The 21750-nt window shown below is 43.7% G+C and overlaps 1 protein-coding gene, 1 long non-coding RNA gene and 2 other non-coding genes across 8 annotated transcripts in view; 1 reads left to right on the top strand and 3 right to left on the bottom strand.

The window, feature by feature from the left end:
• The window catches only part of TEX2 (testis expressed 2), a 95149-nt gene extending 83179 nt beyond the window's left edge, over positions 1-11970 (top strand). For 4 of the 5 annotated variants that reach the window (XR_004951239.1, XM_016128805.2, XM_016128812.2 and 1 more), the window contains 4 exons: positions 4860-4985; positions 6441-6650; positions 8579-8699; positions 10320-11970. Coding sequence is in view for 4 of the 5 variants with exons in the window: in XM_016128805.2 (XP_015984291.2) it covers positions 4860-4985; positions 6441-6650; positions 8579-8699; positions 10320-10442 (580 nt within the window). In the remaining variant the exon portion in view is untranslated. The remainder of the gene's footprint in view (positions 1-4859; positions 4986-6440; positions 6651-8578; positions 8700-10319) is intronic. The other variant, XM_036222027.1, reaches the window with a different exon arrangement.
• Positions 11971-12244: 274 nt separating this feature from the next.
• Positions 12245-13708, bottom strand: LOC107502053. Its single transcript, XR_001594911.2, has 2 exons — positions 13278-13708; positions 12245-13051 (listed from the first exon to the last, which is right to left on the bottom strand). It is a non-coding gene; the product is annotated as an uncharacterized LOC107502053 (long non-coding RNA).
• Positions 12800-12931, bottom strand: LOC118604462. The gene has a single exon (XR_004951764.1). It is a non-coding gene; the product is annotated as a small nucleolar RNA SNORA76 (small nucleolar RNA).
• On the bottom strand, positions 13127-13196 carry LOC118604444. Its single transcript, XR_004951750.1, has one exon. It is a non-coding gene; the product is annotated as a small nucleolar RNA SNORD104 (small nucleolar RNA).
• Positions 13709-21750: the final 8042 nt, after the last annotated feature.

Here is a 21750-nt window from a genome sequence, read left to right as displayed (position 1 = left end):
TTGTGGTAATAACGGATGGGAGGAGTCGGGGCATGCATTCGAGAATGTTTTTTTTATTTAGATTATTCTCATTTATCCACATTACTTAATGAAATGTTCCTTTTTTTAACATTGGAGAATTTCATGTGCTGTATACAATCTAACTTGTATTATTGCTATTTTCCTTTTATTTTTCTGCTATTTGTTAATATGTGTTTGGATTCGGCAATCTGTGGATTGTATTTTCTGGTGAGTGGTATTTATCAAGTCTCCACGTAGCATTTCATGCCCTGTCATTGCTGAGTCTTGTCCGGTCCATGTGATGCCACTAGGAAGCTTATCCTTTCCTCGTGTTCCTGGACATAGAAGCTCAGTTTGTAGACCAGAGAAGATTGAGATTAGGAGGATTTAAGAGGCTTTCCTGGCAGAGAGAGTCCTACAAACTTCCCTGATTCGAATTGCCAGGGTCCTGATTTGAATTGCCAGGGTCCTGATCTTGTCCTGTAGTCAGTCACTCTCAGCTTCTGTTTTTGGACACCCCCCACCTGTCACCATGCACACCTGAGCATCATCAGTCCAGGCTCGTGACCGCCGATTTGCAGAACCAGCTGCCATGTAACATGAAGCGCGTCAGGCAGAAGCAGTCTTGAACATGAACTCTAACTAAACAAGCATGACAGAGCACACCCGTTAGAAGCATTTGTGCAAGGAGCCCCTTATGGAGACAGCCCTGTGCTGGCCCAGCTGCTGGGACTCCACTGGAATGAGGGGGTCTTGGGCAGCATGTGGGGCCCCAACACAGCCAGGTCCCTGAGATTCTCTCCACCTAGGCATTCGTGTTCACTGGTATTCACGCAACTCTCCTGGCATAGTTTCGAGTTCATAAACTCTGGGTGCTCAGAGGATGGACATGGTTCTGAGTAAGCAGTGCTTCTATAGACTGCGTTAAATATGTCCTCTGCTTTTGGAATATTGATGGTATTATATTTAATTTGTAATATAGTTCTGAAGTACCATTTTTTCCCAGTAGAGTCTGGTATAAAATGTTTTGCTCCTGCCCCCCCTCCCCAGAAGGTGTTAAATTATATGTTGATGTGTAATTGGCTGTCTTTTAATTTTAAAAGCATTTTGCTTGGTAGAAAAAGGCCTGGGAAAAGAGTCTTTAACCCTTTTTTGCATAAAGGAACCCTTTGAGAATCTGAGGGCTCTGGATCCTTCTCCCAGAAATTGCCTGCATGTGTGCCCTTTGACTTGCAATTCCTGAGAGCATCAGGAGCCTCTGAAGGCCCATCCATAGCTAAGAACCTAATTGCAGAAGTGATTCTAGAATCCACTTCTTCACCTCCTCAGCCCTGGGCATATGAAATCATCCCGAGGCTAAGTGCAGGAGAGACAAGAGTCGCTATGCACAGTAGCTGTTATCAAGCACCTAATCTTTGATGCTGACATTTTCCTTAATGTTAAACCTTTCCAAAGAGCAGCAGCATCTGGAGAGTTGGCCAGCAGCCGCCCCTTTCCTTCTGACCCTCCCTGTCACCTATGGCTACCAGTCCTGGGCCTCACTTCCACAGGGCTTGTTCCCCTGCTGTCCCACCCTGGCGAGGCCTCTGCTTTGTCTCCCTGCTTATTCCAGTCCATGTGCAAATGATCGTGCCCTTAGGGAGTCTCAGAAGATGCTGCTCCTACTTACTGGTAGGAAGTTTCTTCACATCTCCATATTATTACCCTGAGGGCGATTGTGAGACACTGAAGTCTGTTCCTTTATTCTAGTGAAATCCTTTTCCTTTTGAAAAGTGTGCACTTTATATTTGCAGACATTTTTCCTTCCATCTTTTTATTCCCCAGATAGTCTCCCTATTACATAAGTAGTTGATGTAACTCTGGGGAGTAACATACTCGGTGGAATCTGGTAGTGAGCTGAGCAGCCTCCACTCTGGGGATGGCCTGCGGAGGGGCAGCGAGCCCGGTAGGGCGTTCCGCGCGTTGGCTGCCGTTTGAAGGAAAGGCGGCCTCGGAGTGGGGCCTTCCAGTAAAGCGCTCCACCTCTTCATACTCTGCCCTTGCAGCCTGGGCCTGGCGTGCAAGTGCCTGTACAGACACCCCTCTGTCCGGGTCACTAGTGTTGGGTCACTAGTCCACAGTATGTCCCAAACCACCTCCACCACCCCACCCTGAGGCCCTTGATGCTTTGGGACGCGAGTGCTTGCAGCCCACCCCATGACTAAGTCTGGCTCTGCGGATGTACGCACGTGTGTCTGTGGCAGCTGTCTGGGGCAGATTTCTCTTAAATAAAAGAAAATGAATATATGCTTATGAGTGTGGTCACCCACAAAGCAGTCACCACACCGGGCTGTTTTATCTAATTATGTGTCCTTCACTTAAAGCATTTTTTTGGAGTTGATCTTTTAGAATTGCCTCTGGAGTCTGCGACATTCTTTTAAATGTCCTGAGTGGCCGCAGATCATCCTGGTTTGTAGATGAATTGGATCTTTGAGAAATTGCAAGGAGTCATTCAGAGGCAGTGGTGATTATGAGCCCAAGAAATCAAATGTTTGGTCTGAGACAGAGTATCAGTGATAAAATAATTCTGTTTTTCTTATGTGTCTAACTCCAGGCACATTTCCAGAAAGATTTTTAGCAGAGGCAGCAAAACTGGAATAATCCTTTTAAGGTGGCTCTTTGAAAGGATATCGCCCTCATCTAAGGCACATCTTATATAAGGATGTGCAGTGTGTCTTTCCTCAAAGTTCATGATGACATCATAAGGTTGAGATCATAAAATGCATGTTCAGTTATAAAACTATCAGCCAAACAATTAGTTGCACACTTAATTAGTATGGGGTGCTACATAATATAGCTCTGCCTGCAGAGATTAGAGGTAACATTTGGTTAAAATCAGAATTTCATGTCATCTGATGTGCTTTTACTGATAAAGCATCGTCTAACTTATTAACTTCAAGCCACAACATTTGTCCTGTTCTCTGTCCTGCAGAGGATTAATTCAAGAACCTGAGACTCCCTGCAGTGCTCAGCCTTTGGCATCTTCTGCCCAGTGTCTGGCGGCTGCCAGATGACAAATACTGGTGGGGACCAGAGGGGCCAGTGGCTCCGCAGGTTTCGCTGAGGTCCCAGGTCTCAAGGCGGCCTTTTGTGCTGGGCGTATGGGGAGCAGGGCACAGATTCCTTTCTTGGCAGCTCTAGGTCTGAGCCTAAGGAGCAATCATTTTACTGGTGGAGAAGTAAGACACGTTTCTGAGATGGCTGTGCTATCTTTGGGGATTTATGTCCCTGACATTCCTCATCTTGATACAGTTGAGACTTTCTTGGAAATCATATTTTGGTGTGTACGTTTTAACTAAAAGAAGCTCTAATGAGGGCTGCCTAAGCATGGAAAGCTCTGAAGTCGCTTCGTGGCCAGCAAGCACACATCATTTCCGGGGCCAGCCAGGCCTCTGAGGGAAGCAGGACAGATAAGTCGGGTGCCGTTGCTGTTTCCGTGATCAGGGACTGGAGGCCGCGTCTGCAGAGGGAGTCGAGTCGCCCTTTAACACACTCAGGCCCTCTGGCCAAGCGGCTGGCTCTAATGTTTCAGGGCTGGGGTTGAGGACCTGGGTGTCCTGCCAGGGCAGACACTCACAGGGTCCTCTTACAGCCAGGCTCCTGTTTCAGGGGCGGAGATTTCAGTCCTGCTCTCCCAGTGCTGGGGCCTCTGCTGGGCCTCAGTCCACGCTGGCTTTGTGCTCTGCCCTTGAGTGCCCTTGGCTCTCATTGGCTGGGAAGTGACTGTCCCAGTAGGCTTCTTCTGGTGGCCCAAGGTCAGCATCAGAGGCAAGCCCCAAAGGATTGCAGCTGCAGGGAGATAGGGCCTCGGCTCCTCTGCCTTTCCCTGTCTTGGTGATTTTATCCTTATCAAAAATATAAGGCCCATTCTCTGTCTGCTTCGTGACCGTTTAATTGCATAATAGTGTACAGAGACTATTGTGTCCTGTGTTCATTTTGTCCCAGTTAAGTCTCTGAGCCCCAGACTTGGGTGGGCCCTGCCTGTCTGCCTCCCTGAAGCATAGCCACCATCCAGGGAGGGCGCTCCATTCTGTTGGGCTGAAGCTCAGCCAGGAAGCCCCCAGCGACCCCCGTGCCTGTGGAGACAGTCTCCAGCCTGGAAAGATTAATGAGGGGCATTGCTCTCCAATGAGGCTTTCTAGTACCTTGTTTTTAAAATGGTTTTTAAAAGTGTACTTCTCTAGGACAGCTTCTGGGTTCCCATGTTAGTTGCTTCCTAGAGTTCCTTGAGATTTGTACCCTGTGGTGTAGCTGGCTTTTTCTGTGACCTTCAGGAGTTGGGCCAGGTATGGGTTAAGATACGTAATTTCACTAGGAAGGAGTCTTGAATCAAAACTAATCTGGAGTTAACTGGGTCAGAGAGCATCATAGTTGTTGAACTCAGAACTCAGACAGTCAGGGGACTTGCCTGAACATCCCCATCATCAGTGAGAGGTGGTCCTGTCTCCAGCACAAGCTGTCACCCAACCCTTGCAACCATCGTTCTTTCCGTTCACCCTCCCACTCGGCTGTTGCTGCACTGTTAACGAACTTACTGTGTTGTGTGTCAGCTGCACCAAACTCCCACCACCTGTCGTGATGCATGCGCAGAACTGCACTCTTCGAGCCCAAGTCCTCCGTGGTCCTCCCAGGGGACTTAGTGCTGAAGTGTCTCCTGGGTAACCAGGCCAATCTGCAGACTCTGGGGTTGGGTCTCTTCTTTTTCGGGTGGGCCGGGGAGAATGGTGATGTGTAGTGGTGGTGGCGGCAGAGTGTGTGTTCTCTTTCTAAGCGGAGCGTGGGTGATGGGCAGGCTGCGGTGGTGACTGTGCCCTGTTCAGTTGCAGGCCCAGGGCGTACTGCCTGGCCGATAGCGATGAGGAGTCCTCCAGTGCTGGCTCCTCCGATGAAGATGATGCTCCAGAGCCCAGCGCGGGAGACAAACCACTTCTCCCAGGGGCCGAAGGGTGAGTGGATTCAGCTTCTGAAGTCTCCAAGGGTCAAAACAGCAAGTTGGGAGTGAGCTTTTTTTCCTCTCTTCCTCTATGATCTTCCTTCCTCCTTCACATTGAATGATGGTTTTACATTAGAAACCCAAAGTCAGTGGTTTGTTTAAATTCCAGACCCGAAAGCACAAAGACCCATACAGCTTTCCTTACTTAAGAGGGTCCCAACCAATATGGCTTTCTCTGATAGTTGGAGTAAATAATAGAATTGAAGGGTGTGTTATCACAAGGAGCACAAATTATACACCACCACCCCCTGGTGCTCTGTGGAGAGCATTACTTCTCATTCTGTTGGGTCACACTTCTGTTGAGCTGCTAATTCCTACGAAGCTGACACATTCAGGTGATTTCTTTGGTGAATTTTGAAAACGTGGATCACTTAGCTGATCTTTTGGACCAAGAACTTCATTTTGGGGGCTTCCGTTTGCCTTTACTTTGACTGTGGAATGATCAACGTGCTTAAACAGTTTCTCTCTACAGATCTTTAAATTATTTAGTGAGTTGAAGAAACTAAGATTATGAAGAAGCCAGAGCATCTGTAAGAAAATATCAGCCTATTCACTTTTGAAATCCCAGGACATGAAAAGAGAATCAAGACGTTTGAGGAGTTAGCTCTGAAGTTTGTGTGCATTAAAATCTACGCACTTGACCTTCTCGGGAACGATTGCCTTTCCCTGCACGCACGCACACACACACACACACACACACACACACACACACACACAGTGTTCTCGATACTCTGGAACTGTGGAGGATTTTAAAAAGCAAATATCTTCCCTTCTTAGGGCAGACATGACCTGATAGAAAAGCTTGCTTGCTTCACCTGCTAGCACGTCAGCTTGATGTAGCATTTTTTTTTAGAACTTCCTAAGCCCTTTAAAAAGTAGTTGTCATTCAGAGTTGGTATGACACCACCTAAAAGGCAGTCAGTTAAAAATTGTGTTTTATGTCCCTGTCGATGCGATCTAGAGATGGTGAGATTTCTCTAAGAGGACACTGGATTTATATTCAGCAGTTCGAGGGTTATAAACATGATTTGCCTTCTCATTTTGCCCTATGAGAACTTTGTCTGACTCTCCATTGTAAAGATTCAGCTCTGTGTGATGTTTACACCTTACGTAAAGTAGTTTTCAATTGGGGATTATTTCGCTCCCCCCACCCCACCCCAGGGACATTTTTTAGTGCCATGACTGGGAGAAGTGTACTAATGACATAGTAGGTAGAGGCTAGAGGCCAGGAACACTGCAAAAACACCCTGCGATGCACAGGACAGCCCCACAACAGAAGGACCCAGACCAAAATGTCGGTGGTGCTGCAGCCGGGAAACTCTGATCTAAATGAGTAGAGAGCCACGAAGTTTTTGTTAGTGAAGGAGCAAAGCTCATACTAACACCCGTTTGTGTCCTTCATTTAAAGTTACGTTGGCGGTCACCGGACAAGTAAGATTATGAGGTTTGTCGATAAGATTACCAAGTCAAAATATTTCCAAAAAGCAACGGAGACAGAGTTCATTAAAAAGAAGATTGAAGAAGTCTCCAATACACCCCTGCTGCTAACTGTAGAAGTACAAGAATGTCGAGGAACCTTGGCGGTCAACATTCCACCTCCCCCAACTGACCGGATATGGTGCGTAGAAGGGCCCTCCGGGACAGCAAGTGATTCCCCTTGTTGTGTGGCCGTAAAAGTCCCCGCCCGCTTACCCTTGACGTTATGGAAAGTACCTTCTCTTGGGAAGAAGCACTTTCAGATGTTTTCAGTGGAACCTTAATGTTAGTTGTAAATCCAATTCTCCTTTCTTCTCTGAGTGGTTAATTCACATTTAAAGATTCATCTTCACATGTTAGGAAGAGTTTAAGTCAGTAGGTAAAGTTTCTGGGATGAGCTGTTTTCTATTGATCTGCCAACTCTTCACACCAGTGAAAACAGCTGTCATTTGTAGAGCTCTTAGTCTCTGCCTGGCCTAGGGTGTACCTGCTTCGCCTGGTCAGCCCTCACAGCATCCTGTGGAGAAAGGTGCCATTGTTATCCCCACTTTACAGGCAGGGGTCACACATCCAGCAGTCCCAGGAGTTAGGGAAGCCTTCCCTGGTCAGGCCTGGATGTTAAGAAGGCGGGAGCATGTGCACTTGGTAACTGTGGTCAGTCTGTTCAAGGCGTTGTTGTTGAATGAACCCATGGTTCTCAATCACACCTGCGTGTCACAGTTACTTGGAGACTTGTGAAAAATAAAGCTATGCCCAGCCCCACCCCCAGGATTCAGGAGTTGGGGGACTAAGCCAGGAATGAGAATCATGGAAATAAATTACTAATGGGTCCAGCAGGAAAAAAAATCACTGCGAATCTCAACTTAAAACTGATATTCAGAGTCCTGTAGAATGATCATAAGTGTATACGGGGGTTACTGAGGAGACCTCATTGTATTATAAATGACACTCATATGAAAAAGATAGCTCTGTCCTATCAGAGAGGGACATCAACACGCAGTCCCCATCCTTAGTGTTCAGAAGAGTTTGTAGGAATGATCCGAAGATTTTTGAAATGACTAACCATTTAATGATGGTATTTCCCACTAAAAACTTGAAAATACCATTTTATTACTTTTTCAAAGTAATATTTTCATTGGAAAAAAGTGAGGAAAAAAAGCCTATAATCTTATCATCCAAATATAACCAGTTGATACCTATCTGTACAGTCTTCCAAACCTAATTTCATGTGTTTTTAAATGCTTAGAGTTGATACATTTCTTCCCCTTCTCAGCTTTAAGCTTTACCAGTTATAAATGCCACTGCTCAGTGGGAGGTAAAATTAAAGGCATCTTGCCTCATGCTACCCAATGCATGCACGAATGCTGAACTATTTGTTATCGATCCACAGAGATAAGTTTAGATTTTGAGTATGTAGAAACTTTATAGCTATTTGACATTTTTATTGTGTTTTTTTTTAAACACTGGTCCAGGACAGGTTGAAGTTGATAGCACAGTCTCTTATCTGGATATTTTACCAACAGTGTAGTCTGCTTCATCAAGAAGCCATAATAATTGTGGTGTGGCTTGTGGGATGAGTAAGTAGGTCATAGAGTGTTCTATTTACATATGCATATTAGGAGGATGGGGAAAGTTGACCCCACTTCTCTCATTGGTTGCATTTTGGGGGTGAGATTCAGAGAGGCTGCAGTATCTTTTACTTTCTGCTTCATACACTTGTATGTTTTGGGTTTTGTAACGTATATACTACTATAAAAATAGAAATAAAAAAGGTTGTTGTCATTTTATGAAAAACAAAGCCCAGGCCACACAGACTTTTCCAGTGGTACTTAAAGGCTTTCCCAGTTTGTCAGAACTGTTCTCAGATCATCACAGCCTACACAGCCCAAGGACACAGGGAGTTCACATGTGTACTTGCTGTGCCACATTATTTTTTAGAGGGGATTTTCAGAATAAGAGAACATTTAAGTAGTGATGTAAGCCTGTTTAGAAGGAATGTTGGCTGTTGATATTTGTTCTACTTCCTCCTTTTGCTACCAAATATGGTTATTACTTGTCTTCTTTAAAAAGGTATGGTTTCCGGAAGCCACCATATGTAGAGCTGAAAGCGCGGCCAAAACTTGGAGAGAGAGAAGTGACTTTAGTTCATGTGACAGACTGGATAGAGAAGAAACTGGAGCAAGAGTTTCAGGTAAACCTACAGTGTCATCTAGCGTTTCACACTGAGTCTAAAAGCTCTGGGTGGAACAGAGCTTCTGCACTTCGTGCGGGTTAGGATCCTCCTCCTTTGAGGCTCCTCATCCCAGGAAAGTGCACGTATGATCCAACAGGTGTAACATTTCAGGTAGTTTCAAAAACCCCTGAAACTCACCCACAGCACACTGTTATTTTCAGAGGAAACCCAAAAGGTGGGGTCAAGGAGCGAAACGACTGTCTTACACCAGTAGGCCTGGCAAGGGTGAAGCCAGCCGCCTGTTGGGACGTCTTCGGACTCTGTGGGGCCTGGAACTGACCAGCTTGTAGCACCCACCACGGTCAGGGAAGTTACCCCCACCCTCATGTGACAAGCCACTGTGTGCCGTTTGTTCAGTTCTCATGGAAACGCTTCGTGGGCAGCTGCCCCTACCCTGGGGGTCCAGAGACACATCCGGCCTGCCCCTCTCCTATGGATCTTCTAGGGCAGTCTGGGAGTTTTCTAAGCCTCAGCTCATTCTCCAGGCCTGTCTTCTGCATTCCGTCACCAAAAGGTTAATAGCAGTGTAGCTAAGTCCCTGGGATGAGCCGTTTCTGTCAAAGTCTTATCAGATATTTGAGGCACAGTCGTCTTTCAAGGTTGTATAGATTAGCAAACAATTATTTTGTACTGATTTTTGCCTTTAGAATACCCATATTTTTGCAGTGGTATATTTTGAGTTATTGCCTATAAAAACTTTATTTTTGTTATATAAAAACTATAAGTTAAATATAACTGAAAAACAATTTCTAGAAAGCTTAATATTATCGCCAAATGGATGAGTACTTTGAACCGAGTTATGGGAGACACTTCTTGCCTTGTTTTCTTCTTTTTTCTTATCTCCCTAAATTCTATGTTAGGAATTTGAGTGGGTCATCTCTTTTAAGGGTATTGGAGTACAAAGAGCAAAAGAGGGGACTAGGGGACAGAGATTGGTGCCTGGTGTTTCTGGGGCAAGTTAGGAAGTTGAAGGGTAACTGCTGTGTTTTCCCATAGCCACCTGGGAAAAAAGTTTTCATTTATGCTTTTGTAAGGGAGCATTACTGGAGATTGAATGCATTGCCAAAATTTGCTTATGTAAAGCTAGTTTATAAACGGATAGCAAAGCACCGTCACTATCGACCATGGATTATCCTTTGGGTATTCACTACAGTAGGACTTTTTTCAAATATAGCTTTGTCTGGTTCTGATTTTTAAAAATATTTGCTTACATTTTGTTGATTTGAATGGAAAAATTCACTAGGAATATGTGTTCTGGACATAGTATATTAGAAATATTTTGAGCGGCTTAAGCCAGTTCTCTTAAAATGTCAAGTCCATTTATCAATTAATGAATGATTTTATTTATATGTACGTGAAATCAAAGGTTGCTTCTGCCTCAGGGCTGAATTTATTGAGTTCTTGTGTTCATGCACTGATATGATAACTCTTTCTAAATATGGTAATTAGTTTAGAATGTGTAGGAAGTTGTTACAAATATATTTTTAAAACATGTTTAAACCTAAATTATCAGAAGAGTAGGGCTATAGCCTGAGAAAACAAAACATTCTTTCACATGGCTGTTCTTTCTTCCTACAGAAAGTTTTTGTCATGCCAAACATGGATGATGTTTATATCCCTATAATGCACTCAGCCATGGACCCTCGCTCCACTTCCTGCTTCCTCAAAGACCCGCTTGTGGAGGCTGCTGATCAGCTGTGATGGGTGAAGATATGACGTTCCCAGTATTATGAGATCTAGGTCAAAGTGTGGGGTTCTCAGCTGCCATCTGTGCTGTAGCACTGGCTTTTCCTTGTGCCACAGCTTCTGCCCTCTGCCTGCCAGTGCCCATCCCACTGTGAGGTGTCATTCCACATGTCCAGCGGCTGGTGTCTGATTGCCTATTGCAAAGCTTTGACTCAGCAGACGGGAAGAATCATCACGGTGGAACCAGAGGTTACCAGTGACTCAACTATGGCTTTTTCAAGTCTACTAGTTCTTGTGGCAGCAAAAGAGCACATTAAGAGCAGAGCTGCAACTGGACGGCTTCCCCTCGCGTCTTCACCTCCAAAGCTTTTCCTTAGGCAGCCAGAGCACAAATGGAACCTTTTCTCACTTCTACCATTTGGATGTGTGATGCAGCCCTCCACACTCTGAAAATGTCAATGTGATAACATGTGGAGGGTGGGGAGTGGGATTTTGTGAACTATTTCATTGGTGATGAGATATGCATAGCAACTTTTCTTCATATTAAATCGTGCATTTTGGAAGCAAGTAGCCATAGAACATGAACATACACTAACACACTATCAGCTGGGGTGGGGATAGTGGGATTTCTGTCAACATTTGGCAAAGCCATGAGATCAAACCATCCCAAGCCTTTTACCAGTGAGGTACAATCACCTGGTTCTATTGAATCCCAAATGGTTTCCTGACATGAGAATATGTGAAAATGTCAAACATTGCACATGACTGGATCAGGCAGGGCCGGAGAGCCAGAACCACCACCTTCCCGCCTACCACCTCCAGTGTGTTCCAGGAAGCTTTATATAAGCATCTAAATGCTTTGTTAATCTAATTGGTTGGGATGTTTTATGGGCAGTTTCCTTTTCTGATGGCCAAAATAGAACTGCTAGCATTTTGAGAGTCAAGACCAAGTTTGCTCAACACACTACATCTCAAAATTAACATGACATTTCTTCAATGTTGCCAACTTTATTTTGTGCATTTGTGTCAGAATGTTTAGTTTACAAGTGTGGAGGCTCTAATTGTGTAATTTGCTTTGAGAAGTACTTTAAAATGATTTCGTTTAAAGCTTCATTCAACATCAAAATTACCCTAGGTAATTTTTGATCTTACATCTGTGGACTAAGCTAATAGTGGTTTTTTTTTTTTCTTTTTTAACTGCACCTTGCCTGAACATGACTTTAAATTAATATATTGAAAAAATATATTCAAACTCTTATTCGATTACTTTAATTACACCATTAAACCATTTCATTTAAATTATTTGACCATTCCAGCTGGTGTACTGTTCTAATTTCTCATTGTGTAGGCCAATTTGCTTGTCAGTCCGCATGTCTTGTTACACTGGTCTTTATATTTCTGTGCAATAACTAAAGGCAAAGGACTAGATGCACTACTGTGTAAAGAGATCACACATGACTGTACCCTGTTGCACTTCAATAGTATGTGGGGATTTACAATCGCTTGCATTATTTCACAAAATAAATATCTCGTCAAAATACTAGATAAGCATCTAAATTATTTCTACTGAATCTTGTTTAGTAACAGGCACAGAACAGTGGGTAGAAAGTACTTGGGTCTTCTGTTGCCAACAGCTTCAATATCCTGAGTGATCCCTGGACCAGCCCTTTTAACGATCATAGGTAGTTACACCTTAACACGAGGGAGGTAGTTATCCTAGTAGTCGTTATCTTGGGCCCCCTTCAGTTAAGCGCCAAAGCAGTTTACACTGCACTTAAGCATCCTTGCCCCCTCAACACGTTGCTACCTTGTACTCAAAACGGGCGGACATCTCACCTAAACTCAGATCGTTCAGCACCTAGAACCTAAATTCCAAAGGATTGTGCACTTAACTTAGGTGCCTGTGTTGTATTCCGTAATGTGTAAGATCTAACTCTTCACAACTACCTTGTTATAAGCCGTTTAGGCTGAATGAGACATTCATTTGCCTGACCTTGGCACGGTATCCAAAAAAGCAATTGGCCCTAAATATTTTGTAAAAAGGGCGCGGCTACAAGTTAGCCAGGTAACTTCATGCACCTCAAGACCTAAGGCTGTCAAGTACACCACGCCTTTAAACTGCACAAGGCCGTGCGTGGCCCGTTTCTCAACTCGAGAGACCATCCGAGCCGCGGTTAACTTAAGATCCAAGTCTCACTGATTACACCAAGCCAGTCGGGACTTACAGGGCAGGTTCAAGGAACGTGTAGAGCACTAAGCGGCTGAGCCTACAGGATCCCTAATGTCCGGGGCATTTCAACCTTGGCTTTAACAGCTGAGTCGTCACCACTGCCGCCTCCTCCCGGGAAACTCGCCTCCCGCGGCGCGGTACGCAGTGTCGCTTGCGGTTAAAAGGGCCGCCGGCGAGCAGCCAACTGCCCCAGTTATGCGCAAGCCTGTGCTCTGGCGCTGCAGCCTGACCCCCGGCGCCACGCGCAGGCGCGGCGGGGGCTCAAAGGCAGCGCGTCGTGATAAAGAGACACCGACACCAACGCTGGGATCAAAACATTTTATTGACGGCCTTCAGGGGAGGGTCGAAGTGCCGGGAGGACTATAAGACCCAACGTCTTCGGCCCGGCCGGGACCTGCAAGAACGACAGCAGAGGATGAGCGGGTGTGTACCTGCAAGCCCGTTCCCTCCCCGGTGCCACGTCGGCCAGGCTCAGACTCCAGTTCGCATCACCCTTGTCAGCAGTCTAACACGTGCTTTATTTGGGATGTCATCACCGCTGGCTAACCGCCTCCCATCCGGCTCCAGGGCCCAGACACCCGGGGCCGACACGCCACAGAACAACGGAACAACAACCTCACCTTCCCAGGTTCACAGCCACCGAAAGACGGACGAGCCCGCACGGCTTCTACTTAAAGCAGCAGACAGGAGATAGTTGGGTGGGTCTTACCGCTCTTAACCAATAGTAGTCAAACTTCCAGCCACGTGCTAGGAAAATGGCCTAGTGATTGGCTGTGCTTGCTGAGTCCTCCAGAGTATAGAGCGGTTACGCGTCAACCATAGAGATGAGACTCAAAGAAAGACAGAGTCGCGCAGGGTTCTTTCCAAATTATTTTGGACTTCTTTTCACGTCTGGATTGCCGGCTTGTAATTTGAGCATCTTTCTACCCAAAAGAAAGTTTTACCGACAACAGAACGCAAGTAATGCCTAACTTGTTTGAGATATTCTGTGCCAGGAATTAGGCTAGGAGCTGAGGCTGCAAGGGTGACAAAACTAACCTTGCAACTGAATTTAGAGTAACCTGTTCCGGTAGGAAGAGTTTGTTTTTGAAAGTAGACCAGTGTGCAACCAGATCCTCACTTTGCGATGAATTCGCCCTGTGACCTTATTACTTAACCTTTATGAGCCTCAATTTCTGAAAAAAGGAATATCCAAAAAAAAGTTGTTTTAAGGATTAAGTGAATTAATGTTAATAGTATATTTGTTTTTAAAGGACCGGTGTGATGTGGAAATTTTATGTGATTGCAGTACTCCAATAAATGCTAAAATAGCAGCCTATTGTGGAAGCCCAAAGGAAAGAAAGTCTAACGTTGGGAAAGCTAAAAGTGTTTCTAAGTATTCAGCTCATATTGTGAGCCAGGCACACTATTCACTACAGGATAATAGGAATATGGCCCTGCCCTCTAAGAGTTTGATAGACCGGTTACAGAGAACTGTAAACAGCCACTATTTCTGGTTTTCTTTATTTCCTTCATATGTTGAGAAATAGTTTCTTTTTTCCCCCTTAATAAGGAAAAAAAATTTTTTTTTGGTAATAATGAAAGCATTTTAACCTTTGCATTTATAGTTGAGTGGGACTCTTATTTTCATTATTTTCTACATAGTCTAGTTAAATTTTAAAATTCCATTTTCCAAAGCAATAATTACTTTGGCAAGTGTTTTGTAACTTCTATGTGATTATTTTTATCGCCATTTAAACTTTCATTATTTCAACATTTATTATGTTGTGACACAGATTCTACATTGGGAAATGTATTAAAGTTTTCTTTGTAGTTTATATGATATATTTTTATAAATGTTCCACAGAAGAATCAGCCTTAGTTGTGTTGTAATTGTCCAAATCTCTCTGTGTTTTATGCTTGATTGCTAGTGTATGTACTGTCATTGATTGATACTGCTATGTAAGATTATGCTTCAAATACCAAATGCTGGTAAGGATGCAAAGCAACAAGAACTTTGCTCCATTACTATTTGGGAATACAAAATAGTACAACCATTATGGAAAAGAAATCGAACAATTTCTTTTAAAGTTAAACATACATTTATGATATGACCCAGCTACCTCTGGGTATTTACCTAAGAGAAATGAAAATTTATGTTCACACAAACTCTTATCCAGCGGTCCCCAACTTTTTTGGCACCAGGGACCTGTGCTCCTATAAGAATCTAATGCCTGGTGATCTGAGGTGGAGCTGAGGCGATGCTGCTAGTGCTGGGGAGGCTGCAAACACAGATGAAGCTTTGCTCACTTGCCAACCACTCACCTCCTTCTGTGTGGCCCAGTTCCTAACAGGTCATGGACCGGTACTGGTCTGCTGCTATATACAACATTACTTATAATCACCCCCCAAACTGTAGCCATCCAAAAGCCCTTTACTGGGTGAGTGATAAGCAATGGCGGTACATCCATACAATTGAAAGCTACTCGGTAATGAAATAAACAACTGTTACATGCAACACTTGGGAGAATCTCAGAAGCATTATGCTGAGTGAATGGATCCAGACTCAAAGGAGGGTGTGATTCCATTTATATGGCATTCTAGAAAAGACAAAACTGTGAGGATGGAGACCAGCGCAGAGTTTCCAGGGATTGGGGGCGTGGGGAGCATTTGACTACCAAGGGGTAGTGTGAGGGCATTTTCGAGGGTGATAGAACTGTATCTTGATTGTGGTGGTGGTTCCATGACTTTCTACCTTTGCCAAAACTCAGAACTGTTCACCCAAAAGATTTGATTTTACTGTATGAAATTTAAGAATAAAAAATTTTTTAAAAAATGCTTCAGTCATTTACCTTGATTATTTCTGTTATTATTTGCTTCCTATATTTCGAGGTTATGTTATTTATCTCATTATGGTTTGTGGCTGATAGTATTTCCATCATAGATTACGTGTATTTATATTTAAAATAACCCTCTAAGCTATTTATGGTTTTTGCCTTGAATTCTAATTTATCTTACATTAGCATTGCTGCGCATCTCTTTTTTGTGTTTGTCTGACATAACTTTGCCATCCCTTCATTTTTAACCTTTCTATGTTATTTTGCCTCTACTGCATCCTTTGTATAAGGCATATGGTTAGATTATAGTGTTTAGCCCAATGTGGTAATATTTGCTTTTTAAAAATGCATTTAAAATTTTTATTATGAAATATCTGCAAACAAGAGTACATATAAAGTATATGTGTGGTTTGCAGATAAATTGGGTATTCATATAACTCACCACTTAGCTTAAGAAAAATGACATCATCAATAAGTTCGAAGCAAAAATGACATCATCAGTAAGTTTGAAGCCCACTTTTTGCTCCTGATTCCATTTCCCTCCTCGCTGTCAGAGAAAAACCACTATCCTGAATTTTGAGTTTCTCTTGTTTTGCTTTTCTTCTTATTTTTACTTCATATATTTGTATATTTAGTTTTGCTTGATTGTTTAGCTTTATAAAAATAGAATATACTATATATATTCTTCTGTGTCTTGCTCTTTTTATTGCTTAATATTGGTGACCTTCATGTTTTTGGATGGAATGCAGCCAGTAATTGTAGAAATGCAACCGGTTCACTGCTGTGTAGCATTTCAGTACACAATTGTTCTGCATTTCACACGTCTGTTCTCTTTACAGTAGACATTTAAAATAGCTTCCAGCTTTTGCTACTATAGCTGTTGCAGAGCTGCTGCAGATATTCTCGCGTGTGTGCCCGCGTTCCTCTGGGTATGCACATAGCTGCCAGTTGCTGGGTGGTGGGGGCAGCACGTGTCCAACTTTCTAGGTAATAGCAAATTGTTTTCCTAAGTGGGTGCTCTAATATGCACTCCCACATTGGCCTGCACCCTCACCAATTCTTTATGTTACCCGACTTGAGATGTTTGCCAATATGGTGAGTATAAAATGATATTATAATTGGCCATGGGCCAGGTATAGTCATATAAATATATATATATATATATATATATATATATATAGTCGATTTAGTATCTCGGAAGTGCTGAGTCAGCATTTGAATCAAGGTTTATTGATTTAAGTGATGGAAACCCAACTCATACGAGCCGGGGTAAATAGGGGAAGGTTAAAAGGGGAAGGAGAGCTGGGTAGGCTGATCTCAATCCAACTAGAATCAGAACTTGAGCTTGTCCAGGGCTGCCTGGCTGCATCCGTACTTCTATTTGCCATCTTCTTTCTTTTGAGTTGGCTTTCTTTATGGGATGGAGGCAGCTCCTGGGCCTCATACCTCATGGCTTTGCCACTAGAAAGGAAAGAAGTCTCTTCATGACGACTAGCTGTAGTCAGATTGGGTACAAAACTACCGATGGATCAAGTAAAGGTGGCCGGATGGGTTTTGGTTATCTGTTACTGCATAACAAAGCACTCCATAACTCAGTGATTTAAAACAACCACTGTTTCATTATCTTTCACAGTGGACTTACAGTTCGTCGTTCTGTGAGTTAGCTGGACTCAGCTGGGAGGTTCTTCTGCTTTATGTGTCAGCTGAGGTCACGTAGGGTCCTGACTGGGCTGGATCATTCAAGATGGCTCCACCATGTATATGTGTCATGTGGAAGCTCAGCTGGAACTGTCGATTAGAGCAACTCTATTCTCCATGGCATGGGATTCTCCACACGTGGTAGCTAGCTTCGAAGAGGAAGCATCCAAGAGTATCCTAAGAGGAAGGAAATAGGAGCTGCTAGTCCTTTTAAACTTGGGCTAGAAGGTCTCCCAATGTCCCTTCTGGTCAAAAGCAGTCACTGGGCCAGCCCAGATTCATAGGGAGGGGAAATAAACTCTACATTTCGATGTCAGAGCAGCATGTGCATGTAGGGAAGGAGGGTGTTGTTTGGGGCCATCTTTGGAAACTAGCTACCACAACAGAGTAATGCGATTGGCCCAGCCTGGGTAGGTGCCTACTAGGGGACAGAGGACAGGTCTGTCCACACCACCTAGCATATCTGGCCCTCTTGCAAAGCTGGCGCCAGTTCCTGTTTTCTTGCTCCCTCTGTGATCCCAGCAATAAGAACAGCCCCTTGGACATGGTAAACGTCTGATGAACAGTTGCTGAATTCCTTCTTCTCAGTGCGGTTTGTGTAACTGCACCAGTCAAATGCTTTCCGTTCTGCCATGGCAGGGTCTTGCGCATCTATCCTGTCCCCTCTTCCTGCTGTTGATTAACAGCCTCCTAACAGTCTCTCAGACACCTGCCTTTTCCCCTCTCCCCCTGAAACAGCTGCAGTCTGTCTGCTGCCTCCTAGAGCAAGCCCGGCCTGACTTTAGCACCACTACTCCACGCCGCCCCCCGCCACAGACACACACACACCAGCCCATCCTGCCAACCTTCCCAGCCTCACCTCCCACTGCTCTTTGTGTAGAAGCTAAGTACATGCTAACTGATATATCAGCTTGGGCTGCCATGAAGCCACACAGTGCTTTTTTTCCCCCGAGCCTCTGTTCAGGTCCTCCTCTCCCTCTAGGATATCCTTTCTCCTGTCAAATCTGACAAAAGGCCCAGCCCAGACACTGCTTCTTCCATGAAGCCCTCCCTATTGTATCCTTCCCACCTGCTGCCTTCCGCCAGACCCATCTCTGCTTTAAACAGCATAGTTCTATTTGAGTTTATTCTTGCCTTCTCACACTTCACAGTCAGTCTTGTAAATTGGTTATCTCTCTGCATTGTGCTATATCACCTTGACCAACTTGCAAACTCTGTGATATTCCCTCATGGTATCACTAATTCTTTGTACTCAGAAACCCTCAATGATATTTGTTGAATGAATGGTAATCATTCTGTAGAGGTCAAAGATGAAGTCATCTACAAAATGAAGCTGTATTTTAAGCTAAAGTTCCTTTTTACCCTAAAATTTGGTTACATCTATGAATGAACTATCCTAGGGTAAGAAGAGGCAGAGAGAATGGGTAAGGTCTACATATTAAGCCCTGAAGAAACAGTGTCTGGAAGGAGGAAAAGGAGCCAAAAAATAGTAATATCCAAGGAGGAAAAGTTCAAGAAAAAGGAACTGTTAACATACCTGAACTGAAGAGAGGCTTAGGGAGAAAAAGATGAAGTATGGCCACTGGGGTTTTACACGAGGAAGAATGTTTATGAGCTGCTTGAGAGTAGTTTCCAGAGAGTTCAGTGGAAATAGGCCAGACCCCAGGGGATTAGGAGGGACCGGCCAGTGAGGAAGTGGAGGCACTCTGAGAGGACACCATTCCCATATTTGTGCTACATTGTTCCTTTTAAAATATTAAGAGACTGTGGACACTTCACCATGATGACATATAGACTTGGCACATATGGGTTTGAAATAGAACTGCTCAGAGGCAAGCGAACAGGATTAGACTGAACTACCTCACAGGGCAGAAACCCCAGGGAAAGCATTCTCTCCTCTCCCAGATGGCTGCTCTAGTCCCTGCATCTTTTTGCACACTCCCAGATAAGATCAGGAGACTTCTGTGCTATTTGAGGCAGGCCCCTTATCACACCACATGTTTGTACAAACTTCTGGTTGTTACTAGTATTCTAGTTGGGCTACTGCCTAACTAAGTTTACCGGTCACGTGATTTTACCTTGTCGCAATGCTGTGGGAGGGGCAAGAACAACAACCAGCTAACAGTAGACCATGTTACAGCATCTGGGGTTGCCTAGACAAGCTCTGAAGTTATGTAGGTACCTGGGTTCCAATCCAGATTGTGCCTCTTATTAGCTGTGTGTTGCTCTCCCAGCTGTTAACCTTTTTAAATTTCATGTGTCATCTGTAAAATGGGGCTGATGACACCTACCTATCTCATACAATTGCTATGCAGATAATGTGAGATGATTCCATAAAGCATGTATTTTTGCACATTTCCAAATAGTGACAGTCAGTAAATATTAACCACAATAATAAGAAACACTTTTGTGATACAAGAAAGTGTGTAGTAGGTTGGATCCTGTGGCAAAGGGAAGTTCTTCAGAATGAGTGTCACAATTTTCAAATTCAATCATCCTAGAACAGGAAGAGCCAAAGTTCTATTTACCTAAGAACCAAACTGCTTACAGTGACGGCAGCTTTTCTAAAATTTCCCTTAAACGTTAGGATATGAAAGATAGGAATTTAGCTTGCTGCCGGAGACTCTCACTTCATCGTTTTATTTCTCCCACAACCACCCCACGTGTACTGTAAGTTCAAATCTGTTTGGAAGCAGCAGTAGCAGAAGCACCGAAATCACTACAAAAAAAAATCAGTTGATAATTCTGATACAGACACTGTTCCTTTGAGGAGTTACTGGAGCTTTCAACCATTGCCAGCTTTTTCTTTCAGAGGGGGCTACCTTCTCACTAAATAGCTATCTGCAAACAAACATTTTAAACCTTTTTAGATGAATTTGAAGGGTTTTGAACAGGAATATGAGACACAAACTCTTTTAGAGGCCGGGTTTAATTTCTTCCACTAGAGGGCGGCATTTGCTAAAGTAAATAAAAGGAATTCAGGGTCACAGGGATTAACACCGGTCGTTGTGCGTGAGCTGGATCCCAGGATTTTGATGCCCTTAGTCACCTGCGGAAACTGGAAAACAGACAGTCTTTAAGCTCCACCTTTGGAGATTCTAAATCGGGGGTATAAAAGGGCGTGAAAAGGTGTTTTTAAAAACCTCTCCAAGTTTGGGAACCACTTTCAGAGAGAGGTGAAAATAAGATTTTAACTATATTTCTCCCACCACTCACCACCCAGACATACTATTCAAGTCTTGCTGCTACATATTTTTATTTTTATTTATTTTTTACCTTGGTTCAAAAATAAGGCTTATCTTTACACTAAGACAATGACCTTTCTCTTGCTTAAAGGATGCTGTTTAATGTGACTTCCGCAAGGGTCATTTACTACCCATTGCCAGGCCTTATATAGGCAGGTTTACTCCAAAGGCACCCTACAAAATATTTTCATTTCTGTTTGTATTTATCAGTAATGACAGTGTATGTTTTATCATAAGCTGAAAGCTATCTAAAGCAGTGCTTGACTGTGGAGCAAGATTATGGACGATGCTGCCATAAAAAAACCCAGAGCTTATCAGTATAAATTGCCGGTCAAGTGAAGTATGTAAAACATGTGAACTCATTAAACAGTAGAACAACCTAACTGGGGCATAAGAAATTCTGAGGACGGAACAGTTTAGTTAAAGCCTGGGGATTAAGCCCAGCTGAGTATACCTACTCAGCCCAGGCTCCTTGGAATGGAATGGATTTTTTTTTCTTTATTGGATCTTTAAAACTGATTTATGAGTAAGATTGAGGTAAGCATTCCACTTTGTATTTCATTTGCTGTGTTTACAAGGTCACAGTGACATTTTAAATTGTCAAAGGGATGCCAGAGTTCCAGCACAGAAAGTTCCTAAATTTACTCCGAGAAAAAGCATCAGAGAAGGGATGTGCAAATGGCGTTTTCAAATCAAGCTTCTCTTCTAACTCAAGTCTGTGGTCTTATAGATCCTGTTGTCAGCTTGCAGATTGGACAGGAAATGATTAAAGGGCTCCTCCTGGGCTCCTGGCTACACGGCTCAGGAGTGATGGAGTGTCTGTTTTCACACACCTGTCTGCCTTTTTGCATATCTGTTTGCGTTTGGACATGCAGATAACACTTTTCAAAAGGTGTCTACCACTTTCACAGTTGCCAAGATTCATCTCACTCTTAACCTGGTCTTTTGGATTCTCCAGCATTGGTAGGGATTAGTCCTTTTACTGTGACTGCCAGAGGGAGCTAGGAATGGGGGACTTCATTTACAGGATTTTGGCTTAATATGCACATCTCTGTGTTCTAGTTGGATAAGATTGATCCACAGTGTGCACAGTCCAGATATCGGGTCAGGCTTCCATTTCTTTGCTGTTTTCTCTAGCGTTGCTTACTCCTTTGCCCTAAATCCTGAAAAGTCTTAGGTTGTCATATGAGCAAAGCAGGTAAAATTAGAGAAGCTTCTGTCCCCGTTTTCTTTTTTTTCCTAGGATATATCAGTGTTGTGCTCCAAATTTTAGTTTACTCTTTACAAACAATATGTCCTCTCTCCCCTCTTCCATCTAAGTGGAGGGCAGCTTG

This window comes from Rousettus aegyptiacus, unplaced genomic scaffold, assembly GCF_014176215.1.
Source record: "Rousettus aegyptiacus isolate mRouAeg1 unplaced genomic scaffold, mRouAeg1.p scaffold_m13_p_6, whole genome shotgun sequence".
NCBI lineage: Eukaryota > Metazoa > Chordata > Mammalia > Chiroptera > Pteropodidae > Rousettus > Rousettus aegyptiacus.
The sequence above is the reverse complement of the archived record's forward strand: the minus strand, read 5'-3'. Positions and strand labels throughout refer to the sequence as shown.